At 38.9% G+C, this 18372-nt stretch overlaps 1 protein-coding gene and 1 long non-coding RNA gene across 3 annotated transcripts; both read right to left on the reverse strand.

Moving 5' to 3' along the window:
- Positions 1-260: 260 nt before the first annotated feature.
- LOC109201136 (uncharacterized) lies at positions 261-3320 on the reverse strand. Its single transcript, XR_002061142.2, has 3 exons — positions 2359-3320; positions 1095-1250; positions 261-664 (listed from the first exon to the last, which is right to left on the reverse strand). It is a non-coding gene; the product is annotated as an uncharacterized LOC109201136 (long non-coding RNA).
- A 6253-nt stretch (positions 3321-9573) lies between these two features.
- Positions 9574-14394, reverse strand: LOC102080969 (P2Y purinoceptor 14-like). 2 transcript variants are annotated; one of them, XM_005464501.4, is made up of 4 exons: positions 14285-14394; positions 11480-11588; positions 11117-11376; positions 9575-10963 (listed from the first exon to the last, which is right to left on the reverse strand). In XM_005464501.4, the coding sequence occupies exons 2-4, from the start codon at positions 11564-11566 to the stop codon at positions 10303-10305; spliced, it is 1008 nt and encodes a 335-aa protein (XP_005464558.1). In that variant the 5' UTR covers positions 11567-11588; positions 14285-14394; the 3' UTR covers positions 9575-10302. The 2 variants fall into 2 exon arrangements, with proteins under 2 accessions (XP_019212226.1, XP_005464558.1); XM_019356681.2 differs by lacking the exon at positions 14285-14394 and having other exon boundaries at positions 9574-10963; positions 11117-11372; positions 11480-11591.
- Positions 14395-18372: the final 3978 nt, after the last annotated feature.

The raw sequence follows: 18372 nt of genomic DNA on the forward strand, positions 1-18372 counted from the left end.
TGTTAAGTTGCCTAATAATTATGCACAGTAATAGTCACCTGCACACACAGATATCCCCCTAAAATAGCTAAAACTTAAAACAAACTTAAAAACTACTTCCAAAAACATTCAGCTTTGATATTAATGAGTTTTTTGGGTTCATTGAGAACATGGTTGTTGTTCAATAATAAAATTATTCCTCAAAAACACAACTTGCCTAATAATTCTGCACTCCCTGTAAAGGCCCCAGTTGAAAAGTGCCAGAAAAATAAGTTTCACTATGTACTGCAACTTTACCAGTGCTGGCTTAAAAGAAAGGATGGTACATATTCGAAGAGGTAAACATGTTGTTCCCACATCATAACTGGAAAACTGTTCAATCGTACAGTCTGGTCCTGAAAACCTGGGCCTTCTTTGAAAGGCTGTTCCTTTTGAGCTCCATAACCAGTTTCTATAATACCTCGAAGGTATACTTTTCCAGTGGGTAGGTGAGGTTCAAAGTGTACATTAGTCCAAACAGCATTGCAGCTGCTAGGGTATAGTTATCCAAATCCTGCCAGACTCTCTGGCCTTCAAGGACTATCCCGATGTCCTCAGGGCTGCCATTGGCATCTCTTGTCTTTATGATGTAAATTCCCATGGTTGTTTCCTTATTAGATCGTTGGATAATGGCTTCATCTGTGGCCTAGAAAATGCAGAATTCCACAATTTAATTAAACAGAACACTGGTCAAAGAACATTATACCAAATCTTATTTTAATCTGTGTCACTATTCCAAAAAATGTTAACATTAACACATTAGGTGAACAAAAATGGATTCATTACAGCATGTGATTTGAGTCCTCAGAATGCTTAAAAAGGTAATGCATTTCTGAAGTGAAATCTCCATGCAAAGAAGCAGAATACTGTCAGAGCATAGAGAGGTGTTCAACTATGAACTCCACACATAGTTCTAATGCAGGTAAAAGGAAAAAAACAAAACAAAAACGCACCCATGGTAAATTGTGAAAATCCCAGGTGATTTTCAACATACTCCTGGCATAGAGTGACAAGCAGCATTTTGTTAAAATTATTATTTTCCCTAAAGTGTATACACAAATTATTTTTTTTCTTACCTGGGCCGTGGGCTCCAGAATGTTCTGAAGTCTTCTTCCTATTTGTCCTCCTCACCTTTTGAAGACCTTTATTAGTTTTTCAGATAGCACATCTATCTGCGAGAGTAATCTGGACTGCAGTGGCATGGTGGTAATGCACTTAAACTCTGCATTTATCTAAAAAGAGAAGTTGTCACATAAAAATGCAGTCAAAATCTCAGATCTCACAAGGTTACATCCACACAAAGTTGTTATTTTTGTCATATTACTATTTATTACCTATGGGTCCCATGTTGCTGAGCAGTTCCATAGTTGCCCTTACTTCCATACCACCCAAAGCCTGTTTGCAACCACAGCAGTTGCCTCCTTCTGGCCATTTTGCAGCTCTGAAAATGACCCAGAAACTACATCTATCATTGTCATATACACATTAAGGTCTTTCATTAATACATAGTTAAATTAGTTAATTTGACCTTTCCAGAAAATTTACCTTACAGAATGTGAGATAACATATGCAAATCTTCACTAGTAAATAAAATAATGTTATTAAAACCTTAACTGTAACACCTCTATGTAACAGCGCTAGAGAATTGTTCTGAAGCAACACCAATCTGCCCTTCAGCAGGGATAAGCACCATATATCGACACAGAAAAAAATAAATTTAACATATTTATATTGTCATTTTTTTCTTATCACTTTAAGCCCTCCTCTCAGTCTCTCTATAAATCAGTTAAAATAATTTGTTGGGTTTTTGTGTGTCTATAACATGTTATCAGTACATTACATTCACTGCCCCAGAACATGAAATAAAGCCCCACGTCATGCACTTCCTCTCCTAATGAGTACTGCATAGGTGTCATGCCCTAAATAAACCGACTTTAGTGAAGACCCTACCCCCCGGAACACACACACACACACACACACACACACACACACACACACACACACACACACACACACACACACACAGAGCCCACCCCATGGCAAACTAGCTTGTTTAACTGTTTAACTAAAACATTTTAGGTACAACCAGTTAACTAAATGGACACAAGTTTGTTAGTCTGTATTCACTGAGAAAAAACAAGCGAATGTGACTGGGCACACACTGAAAAAAAGCTAATGCACATAATATTGTCCCGCAGCTTAAGCTAGCATTATTGTTAGTTAACTTAAGGAATGACTTGTTTTTTCCATTATGTTGCTCAATGGCAATTCATGAGAAAAACTTCCCCATCTAATGGATGTTCTCTTCGTTTCCTCTCAAACATGTAGTTTTCAGTTTACCTCGACAAAGTAAAGCTCAGCACCAAAGGTAAACGAAGCGAAGACAAAAAATGGCGGACCGCCACACTGAATTTTCCCTCGCAGAACACACCCTGGGGGGTGGAGTTTCAACAGAAAACATAACTATTTTCTGTTATTTTGACATGACTGGTTTTAAAAGACTGAACATCCTTCTAAAACAAGTGAAAGGCGTGAGACTTAATTATGTTTAGACCAAAAATATAAATGATTCATGTTGGATATATTTACTGTATTTTTACTAATTTAACAACCTCATCATTGCATTAGCTTTATGCTATAGCATTACGCTTACATTAGCTTGAAGCTCAAGGTCGTCATTTTATTTAATTTCTTTTTCTGGGCTTACAAACAGGACACACAACATTTAGATAACCATTACACTGAATCTTGTGTCTGTGTTGAGTCTTCCAGCTGCTGACTACAGAAGCTAGACTGATCTTTTAGCATGTTTATAGCGGCTGTGGCTATGTGCTGGTAATGTTACAATGTGTGCGCAGTCACATTGGCAGCAGACATGTTTCAACAAACTAGTCATATCCCGGCCCTACATTAGCTTGTTTAATGGTTAAGACACTGCAGGTACCTCCACTTACTACAGACACCGATGCAAGTTTGTAATAGTCTGTTAATTTAGACTGAAAGAATATACAAACAATATTAACTCACATTATATATGTTAATTACTAATTTGCTTATCGCATAATTTCGGTTACCATTAGCTAACTGGAGCCTAACATTGGCCTTTCATGGTTTTCGATAAACAGCCCACATACCTGTAAAATAACAACACCCCAGTAAAAGTCCACATATATAAAGGGTCTACACTCTTTCTCACTGGTGTGTTAGCTTTAAAATCTTATTTACCTTCAAGTGTAAAACTCCAGATGGTAGTAGATTTTCCAAAGCGAGAGACAAAAATGGCGGACAGTGCAGCCGATTTTTCCTTTTTTTTTTTTTTTTTTTTTTTTTTTTTTTTTAACTTGTCCCGTTTGGTTCTTTTGCCATCAGAATTATTGTCTAAAGGCGAAGAAAGATGCCCAACGGATTTACTTTACCAAATGGACCATCCCAGCCTTGCCGTAATGGTTCAGCCGATTTTTCCTTTCCAGGGGGCGGAGCTTGAGGATAAAACACGACTAACTTGTTTCTTTTCAACATGATTTGTTCTAAAAGAATGAATATTCTTAAAGAATATGTGAAAATTAAAAGACAAAAATATGTTTAGACGTGAAATTTAAATTAGTCATGCTGGATATATGAAGTAATTTTATGCAAATTCAACAACCACCCTATTGCATTTTTTTCAGTGTATGAAATGTTTCTGATATTTGAATTCTGTTTGATTAAAGACTTTCTTCATGACACAAATGAGATTTCAGTGTATTAATAGAACTAAATAAGAGTTGAAAGGCTGCAGTATTATGTACGTGCTTCACTGTCAGTATCTTCAGGGGGATTCAAAGTCATGAGACAAACTAGTGTAGAGAAAAATATCTGAGCTTTATTTTGTATCAAAGTGGAGCGTGTCGTCCAGCCGGAGGAACGACTCCAACTGCTTCACATGGAAACATCAGCAGGAAGTTTGTAATGATGGAGCTTGTTTCGTCAGCTCGTTTTTCCTTCATTTACAGCAGAAGAACCGAAAGTGTGTGTGTGGATTTAGAGCGCTTGCTGTCAGGACAAATAAAGGAGGGGAAGGTATTTAAAGGGGCAAAGCGCAGTCTTTAGAGCCTGTTAATAGAATGTCAAATATAATGTCAGTATTATCTTTTAATTATATAGGTTTACTTATAATAGAATGCTGCATGTAATCATTTGTGTTTAGAAGTATGTAGTTGATAGTATCCTGAAAGAATGTCTCATCCTAGGAAGCTTGTGTGGTTCCAGAGTGTTCTGGTTTTCACACCCACATCCTAGGAGCATGGGAGAGGTCGTACCTTCTTTTATTGTTTTATGATAGGATAAACGTATCTATATCTGTTTTACTCTAAGTGCATTTTGTTTAGATGAACTGCTGGACTTCCAGGCCAGCAGGTTTAGGAAGTCATTTTATGGGTTCACATACACACACATACACACACCTAAACATCCACATTCCAATGTAAAGAACAAACACCCACTGATGTATAAATAAAGAACAGGGCAGTGGCACGGGGCGAGTCTCAGAGCCCGCACTTCTGTGCGAGTTCTGTGGCTGCCCTTGCTTGCAAGTAACTAACTGCAGTGTGTGTTTCTCCTCTCTGATTCTCAACTGAAGAAGTGTTTTAGAATAAATCTCCTGACAGAGCCTTAAAGAGAAATCACATTTCCAGTCTGAATCCTGTAAACTTCACATGATGATACAACATGAACCTGCATTCACAATCACTTCCTGTGTGCTTTAATTCAATGTCTGAGGAGAAAATCAGTCTCATTTTCACTTCTTTTCACCCTGCTGACAGTCTCATTCTCAACACTCAGATAAACACACAAAAAGATTGACGTCTTTATGTCTTTCATTTGTGAACGAGGACATAAATATTTGCTAAAAACAAAAAGATTCTGCCACTTCCAAATATTCCTCCTGCCAATAATTGAATGAAGAACAAATCCATCTATTTTAAAGTGTCATCAAAACAAACAGTTCAAAGCAGGAAATAAAATGTCTGTTCACAGCACCAACAAAGCAACTCTTTACAAATAAAGTTGCTCCACCATTTTCCTTCATGCTGTCCAACCACTGCCAGAAGATTTAGACCCTACTGTGTCATTTTCAGCTGTGAACACGCTATCACCACACAGATGCTCAAAGTGATTTGATAGAAACCCCGATCCCCAATGAAATCCTAGCCACAGAATCTCAGCCAAAGTCCTCCAGTTATATCTAACACACTGCTGACTGTTTTATGACTACATCCACTTTGACCTTTGGCCTACTTCAGTTTTTTTGTGTGGAAAGTATCATCATCATCATTATTTTGACCTTTGGCCCATTTCATTTGACATATTATGTGTGAAGAGTATCATTACTATTGACTCCACAATGTTCAGTTATTCAGTGTGTTTATTAAAATCAAAGGTGTGAGAGCAGCTCAGTTATACCAAATGAACATCATCTCTTTGTGTGTGCGTAATAAACCTTATTACATAGTTGTTTACTTTGATTATTATTGTTTTCTAAAGAAAACGACTGTGTCTAAAAAATTAACTATGAATTGATCTAGTTGAAATTTTAACTTTATTAAGGGGTGGTGATTGCTCAATGTATGCAAAAAGATTTTGAAATATTTTAATCCATGTGTCCAAATACCAAAAACATTGTCCAAATACCGTAAAATAAATTAGTGGTAATTTATTGCAATTTTCTAAAATTGTTGTTTCCCAGTGGGCCGTATAAATATCCGCGTAGCGCACAACCTGAGATTTGGAGAAAAAAGGAATCCTCAAATTGAAAATCATTTCTAGTCAAAGTTCATTTTAATAATTTTAAAATTTTATCATCAGAACGTTTAAAATTCATATTTTATTTAAATATTTTATCCACTGCCAATCAGAGATGGGCAGTAACGCGATTACTTTTGTCAAGTAACGAGTAAGGTAAGGGATTACTATTGCAAAAACGGTAATTAGTTAGGCCGTCTTTCCTGCATGAAGTCCAGGTGCTGGTTTTCCAGTGTGTGCATCTGATGGCCCAAAGCTGCCTCAGAGCCGTAACACCATCAATGGCTGCAGTATGGAACAGATGTAGGTGTGTCCTCATCTCCCAGAGGAGTCCAAATCGTCATCAAACAGCCTTACAGACACAAAAACGTGAAAATATAAACAACCAGACTATCAGCAGTGATTTAAGTACTTTAAGACCTCTGTGAAAATCATTTACAGTATATATCACAGAATTTAAGGCATTTATAATCACAGAGCATACAGAGAAAAGTACTAAACTGAATCAATTTCAGCTTTTGTTTCTCATGATGTATATTGTATTAATAATTAAATTTCATTATCTGTGTCTTTACCACACATTTGCCACACAGGTGTAGCTACAGTAGGTTCAGTGAATGCTTACATTGCACTGATTAGAATATACTGGACATTCAAAGCTAAGATTCAGCGCACTGTGTTAGAGGCTGGGATTTGATGAATTCATCATATATACAACCTTTGATCATCATTTATGTCCAGTCGAGAATGAATCTGTGCACTCACATATTAAATGAACTGAAATCAGTAGTGTGATCTCCAGTCTTGATATAAGGAATGAGAGAACTGACAGCTGTTATTTTAACTGTAAGTATCACAAAGTAATGTGGTAACATCTGGACTGACGAGTTTACTGTCAGCATTTTAATCGCTAGTTTAAAGGCTGTAGGTTGCAGCCATTGCTCTAACACCATATAAATGTAACAGGGCTCAGTGCTGGTTCTAACAGTCTGAGCTGCTTCCAGCTTTATTTGTGAAGAGCACAGCAGCTTACAAAACACGTAGCTAGCTCGTACAGCTACGACGTAAAATTTTCATAGGCTAAGATGACCTTAAAATAACGGGGCTACGTGATGCTAGCGTTAGCCACGTTAGCACGTTACCTTCAACAGGTGGTCAGACTGAGTAAACGGGCACTCAGTCAGAGGTTGGCTCTCCGTTTCGCTGCAGGGTCCCTTCATTCTTCACATATCCGTGTCGAGCCGAGTGTAAATCCCGACGCTGAACGGCCTTTGTACAAGCACACACGCTTCTTAGCAGGGCGAAGCTATGAGCTAGAAAAATCCAGGCTGGCAGACAGCCTGTGTCTGTCCAACCAATCAGAGAGCTCCTTACATCCCAAGGTGTGGCTAATCTGAATAGCTGCAGGATTTTTAAAATGAAGTTGTTAATCCAACTGCTAATCCACATGTTAATCCCTGAGCGAACAGGAAAGGGAAATGGATTTTGAAATGCAGTTTATTAAAGTGCAATTCGAAAAAGGTTTTTTGAAATGAAGTTTATTAAAGTGCAATTCGAAAAAGGTTTTTTAAATGCAGTTTATTAAAGTGGAATTCGAAAATGTTTTTTGAAATGAAGACTTAAAAAGCATTTTAAAAATAAGTTTATTAAATTGGAATTCAAAAATGAATTTACAAATGCAGATTTTATTCTACAATTCATTAATTAAGCACAGAATTTTTTATTTCGATGCGCGTGGCTCTTGTGGTCCTCCATAAAAAAAACCCCTAAACTTCCAAGCAAGCACCGAGTGCGCTACGACGTAATGTGAAATTCACAGAGAAACTCGTGGATTCTTCCACTGACCGCTGCGGCACACCTGCACCAAGGTAAACCTCCGCCTACCCCAGTCCTGCTTTACAGGTGAAAATAGAGCAACAGCACCGCTGAGTCTTTGATTTTATTTATTTTCTGCTGTGTTTTACTTGCATCTATTTGAAAGAGTGAGTGTAAACACAAAAAAATATTTTATTCTATACGCTGGAATGTGCAGAAAATAGGTTTAAATGTTAAACAAATTTCTTCCAGTCAGAGAATGTTGCATATAATTAAGTTTTTGCTTGATGCATAAAGTTAAAAGATTTAAAGTTTAAAGTTTTAAAAAGAGACGTTTCCATTTGATTACATTTTTGTATGATGGATTATGCAGAAAAAGTAGAATTGGGCTGAAAGATCTATCGCTTTATCACCTATTCAGGTTGTAAATCGTGTTTTAAAAAAGTAACTAAGTAATTAATTACTTTTGAAAATAAGTAATCAGTAAAGTAACGGGATTACTTTTTTCAAGTAACTTGACCAACACTGCTGCCAATAAGCCCAACATGTATCATTCACATGCATCTTTCAATTTGTCAATAAAGTCATATGTATCTTTCACATAACTAGCGTGCATTAAAGGGATGAGACAAGGAATTTTGAAAAGACTCTATATATGCTGTAATCCTGAATTATTCAGAGTCACAATCACTAACAATAGAGATGTAAAATGGAACAGACAAGGTTTCTGGAGATTTATGAATCTTAGGTGAAAGATAAAATCGGCGAGGATGAGGAAAAATCGGAGCAGACAAATATTTTTCCTGAGACTTGGAAATATAACCCTCTTCTCTCAACTCCCTCACAATACTTCTGACAAGATTCTGAGTCTCTTTCACCTTCTTTTCAACACAACAGGTGCAGTTTAGTGTATTACTGCCTCCTACTGGAACACTTATGTCATTGTTAGTGAATCACTTAAATTATTACATAAACTTGAACTATTGTCTACATCTACAGCTAAGTGGTTAAAGGACATATCTCGCCTCATGTGAGTAAAAACGATAAGAGTGCTAAAACAGAACTTTTCTCTATTTCCTACAAATAATTTATTCGTAATCAAAAATAAACCCCAAAAGAAGTAGTGGTGTAGTCGGATAATCACCGATCAAAATATAACCCATGTTAAACATGAATATATACCAGTTACCATAACTTATTTGTGATTTTACTGACAGTTAGTTATGCTCAATACTGACATGTTGAATGTAAATAAAATAAAGTAAATATGTTGAAGTTAACCAGTATTGTAACTACAGGGTCCAACAAACAATGGCCACACATACTGATGTCTTCTGAAGTTTATTTCTCTCTCTTATTTTCTTCAAACACCGTGAAAACTAAAGAAAACACAAAGTTTACAACTTAAATATCTCTGACCTTATCAAAGTCTCGCATGTTAGGGTCCAAAAACATTCTTGAGCTGCAGAACAGGAAAAAAAGGATTGAGTTTTGCTGTAACGCAGAGACAAATCCCGCTAGTGGAACTGATCACAGCCACAGAAACAGGAGTTTGAAACAACAATATTGCAGAAGTGGAAGCAGAGCAACTACGGACGAAGTTTCTGCCTGTCTCAGGAATGCAAAGCCCCCAGCATCCACCATCACCATGGAGGAGAGGAAGGCACTCACATTACTTAGTACAGGACCAGAACAGTTAGAACAGGACCACTCTCAGAAGTGTGTTTGCTTTTGGAACTGTGTCTTAATTCCACCTACTTCACATACAAGGGTCTACAGGCAGGAACATGGGTGTGCATTGAGTTCCCCAGTTTCACCCATCGTGGCCAATTTGTACATGGAAGAAGTGGTAAAGAGGGCTTTGCTATCCTACCCTGGAACACCACCAAGTCATTGTTTCAGGTATGTGGATGACACCTGGGTGAAAATCAAATCTCAGGACGTACCACAATTCACGGATCACATTAACTCGGTGGACCGACACATCAAATTCACCAGGGAGGATATGGAAACTGGCAGGTTAGCCTTCTTAGACTGTGAGATTGCCAAATCCAAAGCATTACTAGTTAAAATGCCTTGAGATAACTTCTGTTATGAATTACAGCTATATGACCCTATAGATGCATATAGATCCTTTTGACTAAAACGGTGTGGAACAACTGATTCATGAGTTAAAAAAGAAGTCAGTACAACAATGCTGTTTTTAATCAAGTATATTTGAATCATGATGTGACTGAATGTGCTCACGAATATAAATCATGATGATGTGCACACACCAACCTCAAAACATTTTCGCTTTATTCAGTGTATTTCCTACAATACACATCAAAATGAAATGAGACATTTCTGGAAAACAGCAAAGTAGAAAAAAAATCTGAGATTTTTTTTTAAGCAAAACTTATCTATGCTTTAATTTTTGTTATGGATAAAATAATTAAAAAAAAATACTGCAGAAAGGTAAAAATTTCTTCTTGATATGTTTAAATAAGCTCAGCAGAAACTATTTTATTTGTAAAGATTTGGGGTGGATAAGCATGGTTTCACAGAACTCATGTGACAATAAAAAGAGAAAGAAAAACACACACACACACACACACACACATACACAAACACACACACACACACACACACACACACACACACACACACACACAAAACAAGGCTGTAAATAAAATATGGAAGTTTTCCTTACAGTTCATTGGTTTGAGACGTTGATGTAACGATGCCAAACTGCTCCTTGCTGCTCTCACTCTCCTCACTTGCTTGTTGAATGTTGGCTCTCCTGGACAACTTTCTCACCTTGGCCCGAAAAGCCTTACAGAGGTAAAAGTAAACAACAGGGTCCAGGCAGATGTTGAAAACTGACACCATGGTGGACACTTCCTTCAGGTAGTACAACACTGGACCTACTGTGCAGTTTCTCCACAGAAAAGTAAAGGGAAGTCGAGCCAGGTGATAGGGGACAAAGCAAACACAGAAGATGCTGACCAGCAGCAACATGTTTCTACGAGACTTCAAGAGCTTCTCAGAGGAGGCCAGCTGACTCTGCTGTGCCTGCAGCACCCTGCGGGAGGTGCTGTAGTAGAAGAAGACCAGGGATATGAAGACCACCAGGAAGATGATGGCAGACAGAACCTGGATGATTGTAAAGAACGACTTGACTGATTCACTAAAGAGGGGATCACAGCGGCTGGAGTTAGAGGTCAGAGATTCCTGAGTCATCAAATACAGACTGCTGTAAGAAATTGCTGTAGCCAGGAGAAAAACCCAGGTGACCGCGGAAATGATGTGGGCAGTTCGTACTGTCTGCAGGACACGAATTCCTGAAGGATGGACGATCTTCAGATACCTGAAGAGAGAAGAAAAAGCAGGCAGTAGACAAATTCACTGATCAGCCACAGTGCTGCCAAAATCATTAAGTTAAAAAAAATGCATTCATGCTTTAATTAGGAGTGCAGGATTTGTACTTAACAACACTGTAAAGGTTTTGTTTTTTTTTTACCTGTTGGCAGCGATGTACCCCATAAATATGATGCTGGCATACATGTTGAGGAAAAAGGCAGAAGCTCCAAAGCTGCAGTAGAGACTCGGGATTATTCCAGAGCTTCTGGCATAGTAAGTGATGCGGAGTGGCAGACAGAGGCAGAATAGGAAGTCAGCAGCTGTCAGGTTCTTCAGGAAGACTTTCAGGCTGCTGGACGCCTGCTTTCGACCTCGACAACAGTAGAACTTCATGATGAAGCCATTGAGAGGTAAACCTACCTAAAGAAACACAGAAAGGATGGAGAGAACAGGACTTTGGTACATGCATTGGGAACCTCAAACCAATTTCTGACAGAGCACAATTTGATGATTTGAAACTTACCAGAAAGACCAAACTGTGGACCAGTATAAAGAAAGGTTTGGCTGAAATATCCTTAACCTCACAGGTCTCATTAGAAGGTGAAGTCATGGTATTTTGGTCAGTGATGTTTCTGGAGCGGAAACAAAAATCCACCTCACATATACATCACTTTGCAACAAATTATGTATAATTGCTATTTTAATGTTTGAAATTATCTTCATGGTGTCTTCATTTGATGTGTTAACTCAAAGTGAAACCAATTTTGCGTTGAGATCTACTACATATTTCTTTATGAAACATATTTTTGAATATGTCCTTTTCTGGTGGAGGTTACTGAGAGTAAATTCAATTCATTTCACAAAAACGGCTTTTAAGGCTTCTCCAAATATGGAATTTGCTTTCAATTCCACAGTCTTACAAACTTGAAATCAAAATTGAGACCTTTAAATGGAAGTACAGAAATTACTGGTGATGAAAAGAATATAATATACATCACTCAAGCTGAATCAACTCTCTCCTTAATAATTTTTTATTAAGTGTAACAATCCTGCGCGTAAAAAGTGGAAACACTGTCATATGAAATACAGATTTTACCGGACTCTGTGCATTTGTGAGGGAAAAAAGTACACCCTCAATGATTTCAGTGGAAATCAGTAGGTATGCAGCAATTAGGCAGTGCTTATCAAGGTACATGAGTAGATTTGATCAGCAAGTTTGACCATCGCTATAAATGCGGAACTTTTGTGATGATGGTCAAGCTAAGTAAGTTCACCCTAAGGTCAGATGGTGCAATGCTCAGAAAAACTATGAAAAAATCCCAAGAGGTATATCTCAGACTCCACAGGCCACTGTGAACATGATAAATGTTTGTGACAAACAATCTAAAGAAGACTGAACAACTATGGTTTGTTTGAAAGTGCTGCCAGGAGAAAGCCTCTTCTCCTCACAAAGAATATGGAAACATGGCTTAGGTTTGGAAAGTTACTTCTAAACACACTTCTGTACAGAGCAGCCAGAAGTGCAGATATTTGGCCCTAATGTACAGCATCATGTTTGGCATTCCCAGCATTTCAGCGAAAGGTATCATTAACTATTAGAACAGTGGTGGAGGGGTGATGATTAGGGTTTGATTTGCAGCCACGGGCACCAAAGTATTATACAGTGGAGTCAAATGTGAGACCGTCAATAGGACAAAGATCCAAAGCACAGCAGTAAATCAACAACAGAATGATTGAGAGATGGCAAACCTCAATGATGCATGTAAAGAGGGCCAATAGTGCTCTACAACGATGTGAGAGTCTGACAAAGACGCGCAGAAAACCATTACTTCACGTTATTGCTAAAAGTGATTCTAAAAGCTACTGAATCATTCTGCTGAGTTAAAAGGAAGTCCTGTAAAAAGGGAGTCAAAGGAGTTTGCAAAGAAAAAGCGTCTGGACTTCTTTGAGTTGCTTGAAGACGTTTCACTTCTCATCCGAGAAGCTTCTTCAGTTCTCGGATGAGAGGTGAAACGTCTTCAAGCAACTCAAAGAAGTCCAGACGCTTTTTCTTTGCAAACTCCTTTGACTACGATGACCTGGATGACTGAGAACCTTCACAGACATACTGTAAAAAGGGAGTTTTTCCTTCCAACTGTCACTAAAGTGCTTACTCAAAGGGGGCACACGATTATTGGTGGTTTCTCTGTATAATTGTACCTTAAGATGTAAAGCTAAGGAAACGGTTTTTGTGATTTGTTGCTATATACATGACTAAAATTGGATGAAACAACAGATGCTTGGTATATTAGGAAGATGGCCACTACTGACCATGTGCCTAGTGAATGTCTCAGGCAGCAGAAACTCAAGAAAGAAGAGGAGCAAGAAGAAAAATCGTCATGGAAAGACAGGCCTTTGCATGGCATGTACTACCAGCAGACAAAAGACGTGACTTACACTGAGAAATCTTACTAATGGCTGGAGAAAGCTGGACTGAAAGAAAGCACATGCCAGCTCAGGAATGAGCCTTAAGCACAAGATCGATAGAGACTGAGGTCTACTACAACAAAGAAGGCCAAGGTGGTAAATTTACAACCATTTACTCTCACGGTCAATTTAGAATCAGTGGTTAATCTAACCCCAATCTTTAGACTATGGTAGGAAGCCAGAGTAACCAGAGAGAACCCACACAAACACCAGGAAACTGGACAAAAAAAGGCCCCAGATTTGATTCGAACCCAGGACCTTCTTGCATTGAGATGACAGTGTTAATTACTGCATGGCATCCTTCTTTACTCTATTTCACATTGAAACATTCTCATCTTTAACCCTTATTTCTCATTATTTCCCTGACTTACTACTTGAGCTTTGACCTGAATTTCTGCATCTCATCTCCTTGCAGAGTTGTGTTTTCACCCATGCGCTGAATAAGTTATTTAATTGCTGAGTAACATCATGCGGTATCAGTTACAATGCACACGACTAATTTGTGAGTTTCCTGTGTATGTGCATTGACTTCCATGAAGACAAACAAAATAGGCTGCATAGATTAAAAATAATCCTACCATAAATATCAGAAAAGCTGTGCAGAGTTAAATAGAAATGGCCCTTAAAATTCTAAAAATCTGAGTCCAGATCTGGATCGTGGTTAACTATTGGTAGTTTTGGCCCCAGGCCTTAGTCAAATTTAGAATCATGAGATCAGATTGGTCTCTTGAACACGGATGTTAGTTGTGGGTGCTGATCATTGACTGTTTTTGCTCCACATGTTAAAGGTAATCATTTTCAGTTTTTTTTAAATCAGCAGAAGTACAAAAAAATGTGAGTCTGAGAAACCAGCTGGACTCACCTGTATTTGATGTATCCCTCTGCAGTTTTCTGTGAGCACAAAATGCTACTTCAGTCAATATGTCTTCGTGGTTTAATGGTATCATTGTAAATCAGAAAACAGACAGTAACTGCAGCTCTACCCTGATCTCTGACGTGTTTCCTGTTTGAAACCACTGAAATTGCTGCACAGAAAGCTGACACTTCATCTTTGATTAGTTGTGATAAACAGGCCGTATACAGTGATGGGAATCATTATACGCCTCCTTTGTAAGGTCTTTTTACATTTTATTTTACATATTTTCACACTTAAGTGTTTCGGATCATCAACACAATTTTAATATTTGACACAGATAACTTGAATAGATATAAAACGCAGTTTTTAAATGATGATTTAAGACAAAGTTCTGTTTATACACTTATCATCAGTATGTGTATCACAGTGCAACACAAAGTCAGTTAAACATCAAGGGTATCAGTCTCTCCAAGTACGTTGTGAATTCATTTCACCTGCTTTGGTGAAGATGAAAGTGACAACAACTACACTAGAGATGAAGCAATAGGCCAATCTTCAAAAGAAATAGTTTAGCAGGTGATAGTCAGACACTATAACCACAGAGTGTACCACAGATTTTTCTCTAGTTAAGTTTTTTGCTGGTGGCCTTAGCTGGTAGCTTAGGACAGTACCTTTAGGCTATTGAGGTTTTGTGTTCTCACCGCAGATGAAATCAGTGAAACCAGTGTCATGGATCCCAAGTGTTACGCCTCATTAAAAAAAGTGTTTCCCCGCCCTGGTTCCCAAAGCCAGACACCTAGTAGCCAATTCACAGATAAAGGTGCAGTTTATTGCTACTGCGAATGTACCAAAACTGAACCAAAACCTCCAGGGTGAACCAAGTTTAAAATAACAAACAAAAAACCTATTCCAAAGAAGTGCTACCTGAACACTAAGCAGAGCTATTTTCCAATACTATATAGACAGGCCTGCTGCTGCTGCTGCCAGCGTGATGACTGCTGCAGTTTTTGAGGTGGCTAAGTTGGCAGTGGGGGCCAATCAGCAGATACCATGTCTAAGCCAACCCCAAACAGCCCACTCAATCAGAAAAAGGACTCTTAAAGGTACAGAACACACATGCAAACTACAGTCCAGACATATGGATTTAGTGGTCATAATTCATATATATAGGATTTATGACCAAAATACTGCCAGGGCCATTACACCAGGGCTTCCAGAACAGCAAAGTTTCTGCTGAGCTCAAAGGTCAATGCGAGGCTGAACTCAATACAAACACACTGCCACACACAGCATCAGCATCTCTGCTGATCAGGTCAGTTTCACTTTCTTCTACACTTTCTCTACTTCTCCCTGTTGCACTGGTGCTATACACATAGCTATAACTGGCTAGTTTTCAGTGCTCATTCACTCACTCCTTTGTGTCTTCATGACTTTGGCATTCTTGTTGGGTATGAGCGGTTAGTGTGATTTGATGTGTTTTCACTTGTGTTTAAGGCAACCATTAGTATACACTTTAAATCTTGGTGTCCTTTTATCCTGCCCGTAGAGGGTGTCAGCAGTGCTACATTGTTGTCTGTGCTCCTGCTTCTTCTAGCTCTGACACATGAACATTAGAAGCAGGCGGCCTGTGTCCTGGTAGACTGTTGTACCTGCTTTTCTAGTTCTCTGCCTCTTTGGCATGGCTTTGGCTCTGACATTGTGGCCAGCATTGTCATCTCCCCCTCTAGCACATGATTGCTTTTGGATCTGGTTGTGTAGTCAATGAGTGCAATAAACTGTAGCTCCTCCATTCAAGCAGGCAAAACAGGCAAAACAAGCATAATGATCCTGCTGTTCAGACAATAGATTCAGTATCTATTGTCTGAACAGCAGGGTCATTATGCTTGTTTTGCCTGTTGCTTTTGCTGGCATAATATCACTCGGCATGGTTTTAAGCATGGGACCACCTTATGCTGCTTCATATTCTCTTACCTGCTGAATCACTGACTTTGTTTGACTTGATGTTTGTTTAATAACTCATTTGTGTTATGTCTGACTGACTTGACTGAAGAAAACGCAGAGGTAGTGGATACAGGTATTTCATCTGAAACGTACTCTAAATGTTTCTATTTCTTTAATTTTTCTTTGGTTAGCCCCATTTAATCCATAAAGATGACACTCTTGCGACTCGCAGGTGGTTCATCTGGTGAGGTTTGCAATATTGTATGGTCTGTTATTGTATATAGTGTAATTTAGTTTATTGATTAATGCTGCTGAAAGTAATTTAATTAATCACTTTCTCTTTTGCTTCTAGACTGGTCTGTTCCAGTGGCCAGTCTTAGACCCTTTTGGTTAAGAAAAATTGAAGGGGGTTTGGAGAACTTCATGTAAGGCAGGGGTGTCAAACTCCAGGCCTCTAGAGCCGGTGTCCTGCAGGTTTTAGATATCACCCTGGGTCAACACACCTGAATTGAATGATTAGTTCATTACCAGGCCTCTGGAGAACTTAGGGCGTTTCTCAATATGCGTACTTGTGCGTACTTGCGTTCTCGTGTACTCGTGATACGTCATCAGTCGGAGACCAAGTACTGTTCCAATTCGAAGTACGCATCAAGCCGAGAACGCGAAAAAGTCCCGGATGTGTTCTCGCTCCGCCCGTTTTATCGAGCATGCATCGGTGTGGACTTGGTACAGCTAAATATCCCAGAATGCATTTCATCCAAAACTCAACAGCGGACTCCCGGCACATCGTTTTCACCCCCCCGCTCGCGGTCTTCTCACTACTCAGGTTAAAGAAACCCCAGTAGCTGTCTATAGTATTGAGTGTCCACTAGAATAGAAATAAAAGCGTTCTAACATCTCACCTGCTTGTTTTTATTAAGGTATGTACACGTATGTACATGTACACTATTTTTATTAATAGAGGTTTCACTACTGAGGTTAAAAATGATATATAAGTCACTTAGATCACTTCTAAATGTTAATGTTTGGTTTATTTCAGTGTTTTATTTGTTCCTGAGTAAACCGGTTTGGCTGTGATTAAAGTTAAGCTTCATCACATGTTACTCACAGTTAAATTAGGAGGGGACGGCAGTAAAAACTCCGGACCTGTGACATCATCACGCACGCAGGTGTTCCAATTGTACATATCGCGAGTCCGTGCTCCCGTGCGTTCTCGGCGGGTACGTACTCACCGAGAACGCGAGTACGTACTCGCGTACCTGAGAATTGAGAAACGGCCTTAGAGACATTTTGAGGAGGTAATTTAGCCATTCAAATGACCAAATTACCAAGGACACATCTAAAACCTGCAGGACATCGGCCCTCGAGGCCTGGAGTTAGACACCTGTGATGTAAGGGATCCTCTTCTGGCAGGTTCTGGTGGGGGAACTTCACCTTCCTTCCTTTGCCTATTCATCCTCCATCGACCTGTATCCATGCTCTTGGCACAAAATGGCTGGTGATGGCCTACACACTGTGAATTTCCTGTGATAAGACAAGCTTAACATAGCAGAGTGTATAGAAGATGAATGATTGCATATGCATGCCTGCCATCTCTCTGCTGCTCACCAAGCCTTCTTTGATTCCTTAAAGGCAAAGCAGGAGACTGGGGCTTGTTGGGGAATGTCATTACTCTTTTCCATCAGTGCATGGCCTATAGTAGGCCTTGTATGGTAGCCATCTCCCTTTCACTCTTACTACAACAGCAGCCGGAATTGGGCAAAATAAATGAACTGTTGAAGCATAAACAGCAACAGCTTGAGCAGCTCACACACAGAGTGGCCACTTTGCAGATTTCTCAGGTGTGCCAAAATGTATTATTTTACTGACACCTATAATAACATTGCAGGCCTTCCTCATTCCCCTCATCAGTTGGAAAATTGAAAACCAAGTAAAACTGGCTAGCTATCACTTACACAGTTAAAATAAATACAGCCTCCATCACCACCAAGTGTCAGATAATGATGGTGATGATGATAATGGTACTGATCACTACAGAAGTAATGTTTATATCATTTGTTTCCTTTCTAAGTTTCTACAGAGTATTGTGCAACTCCACTTCACTCACTGGGTGCTGTAATGTATGCATTAAGGCGTGTTGTATCACTTCCTGT

The sequence above is a fragment of the Oreochromis niloticus genome, linkage group LG3 (genome assembly GCF_001858045.2).
Source record: "Oreochromis niloticus isolate F11D_XX linkage group LG3, O_niloticus_UMD_NMBU, whole genome shotgun sequence".
Lineage (NCBI taxonomy): Eukaryota > Metazoa > Chordata > Actinopteri > Cichliformes > Cichlidae > Oreochromis > Oreochromis niloticus.

What these genes read in the sequence shown, in the direction of transcription:
- LOC102080969 (XM_005464501.4), bottom strand. Translation starts at nt 11,566, where the DNA reads ATGACTTCACCTTCTAATGAGACCTGTGAGGTTAAGGATATTTCAGCC. An exon ending in TCCACAGTTTGGTCTTTCTG is followed by an intron (nt 11,377 to 11,479) that starts GTAAGTTTCAAA and finishes GTGTTTCTTTAG; the next exon opens with GTAGGTTTACCTCTCAATGG. An exon ending in GGGTACATCGCTGCCAACAG is followed by an intron (nt 10,964 to 11,116) that starts GTAAAAAAAAAA and finishes TTCTCTCTTCAG; the next exon opens with GTATCTGAAGATCGTCCATC.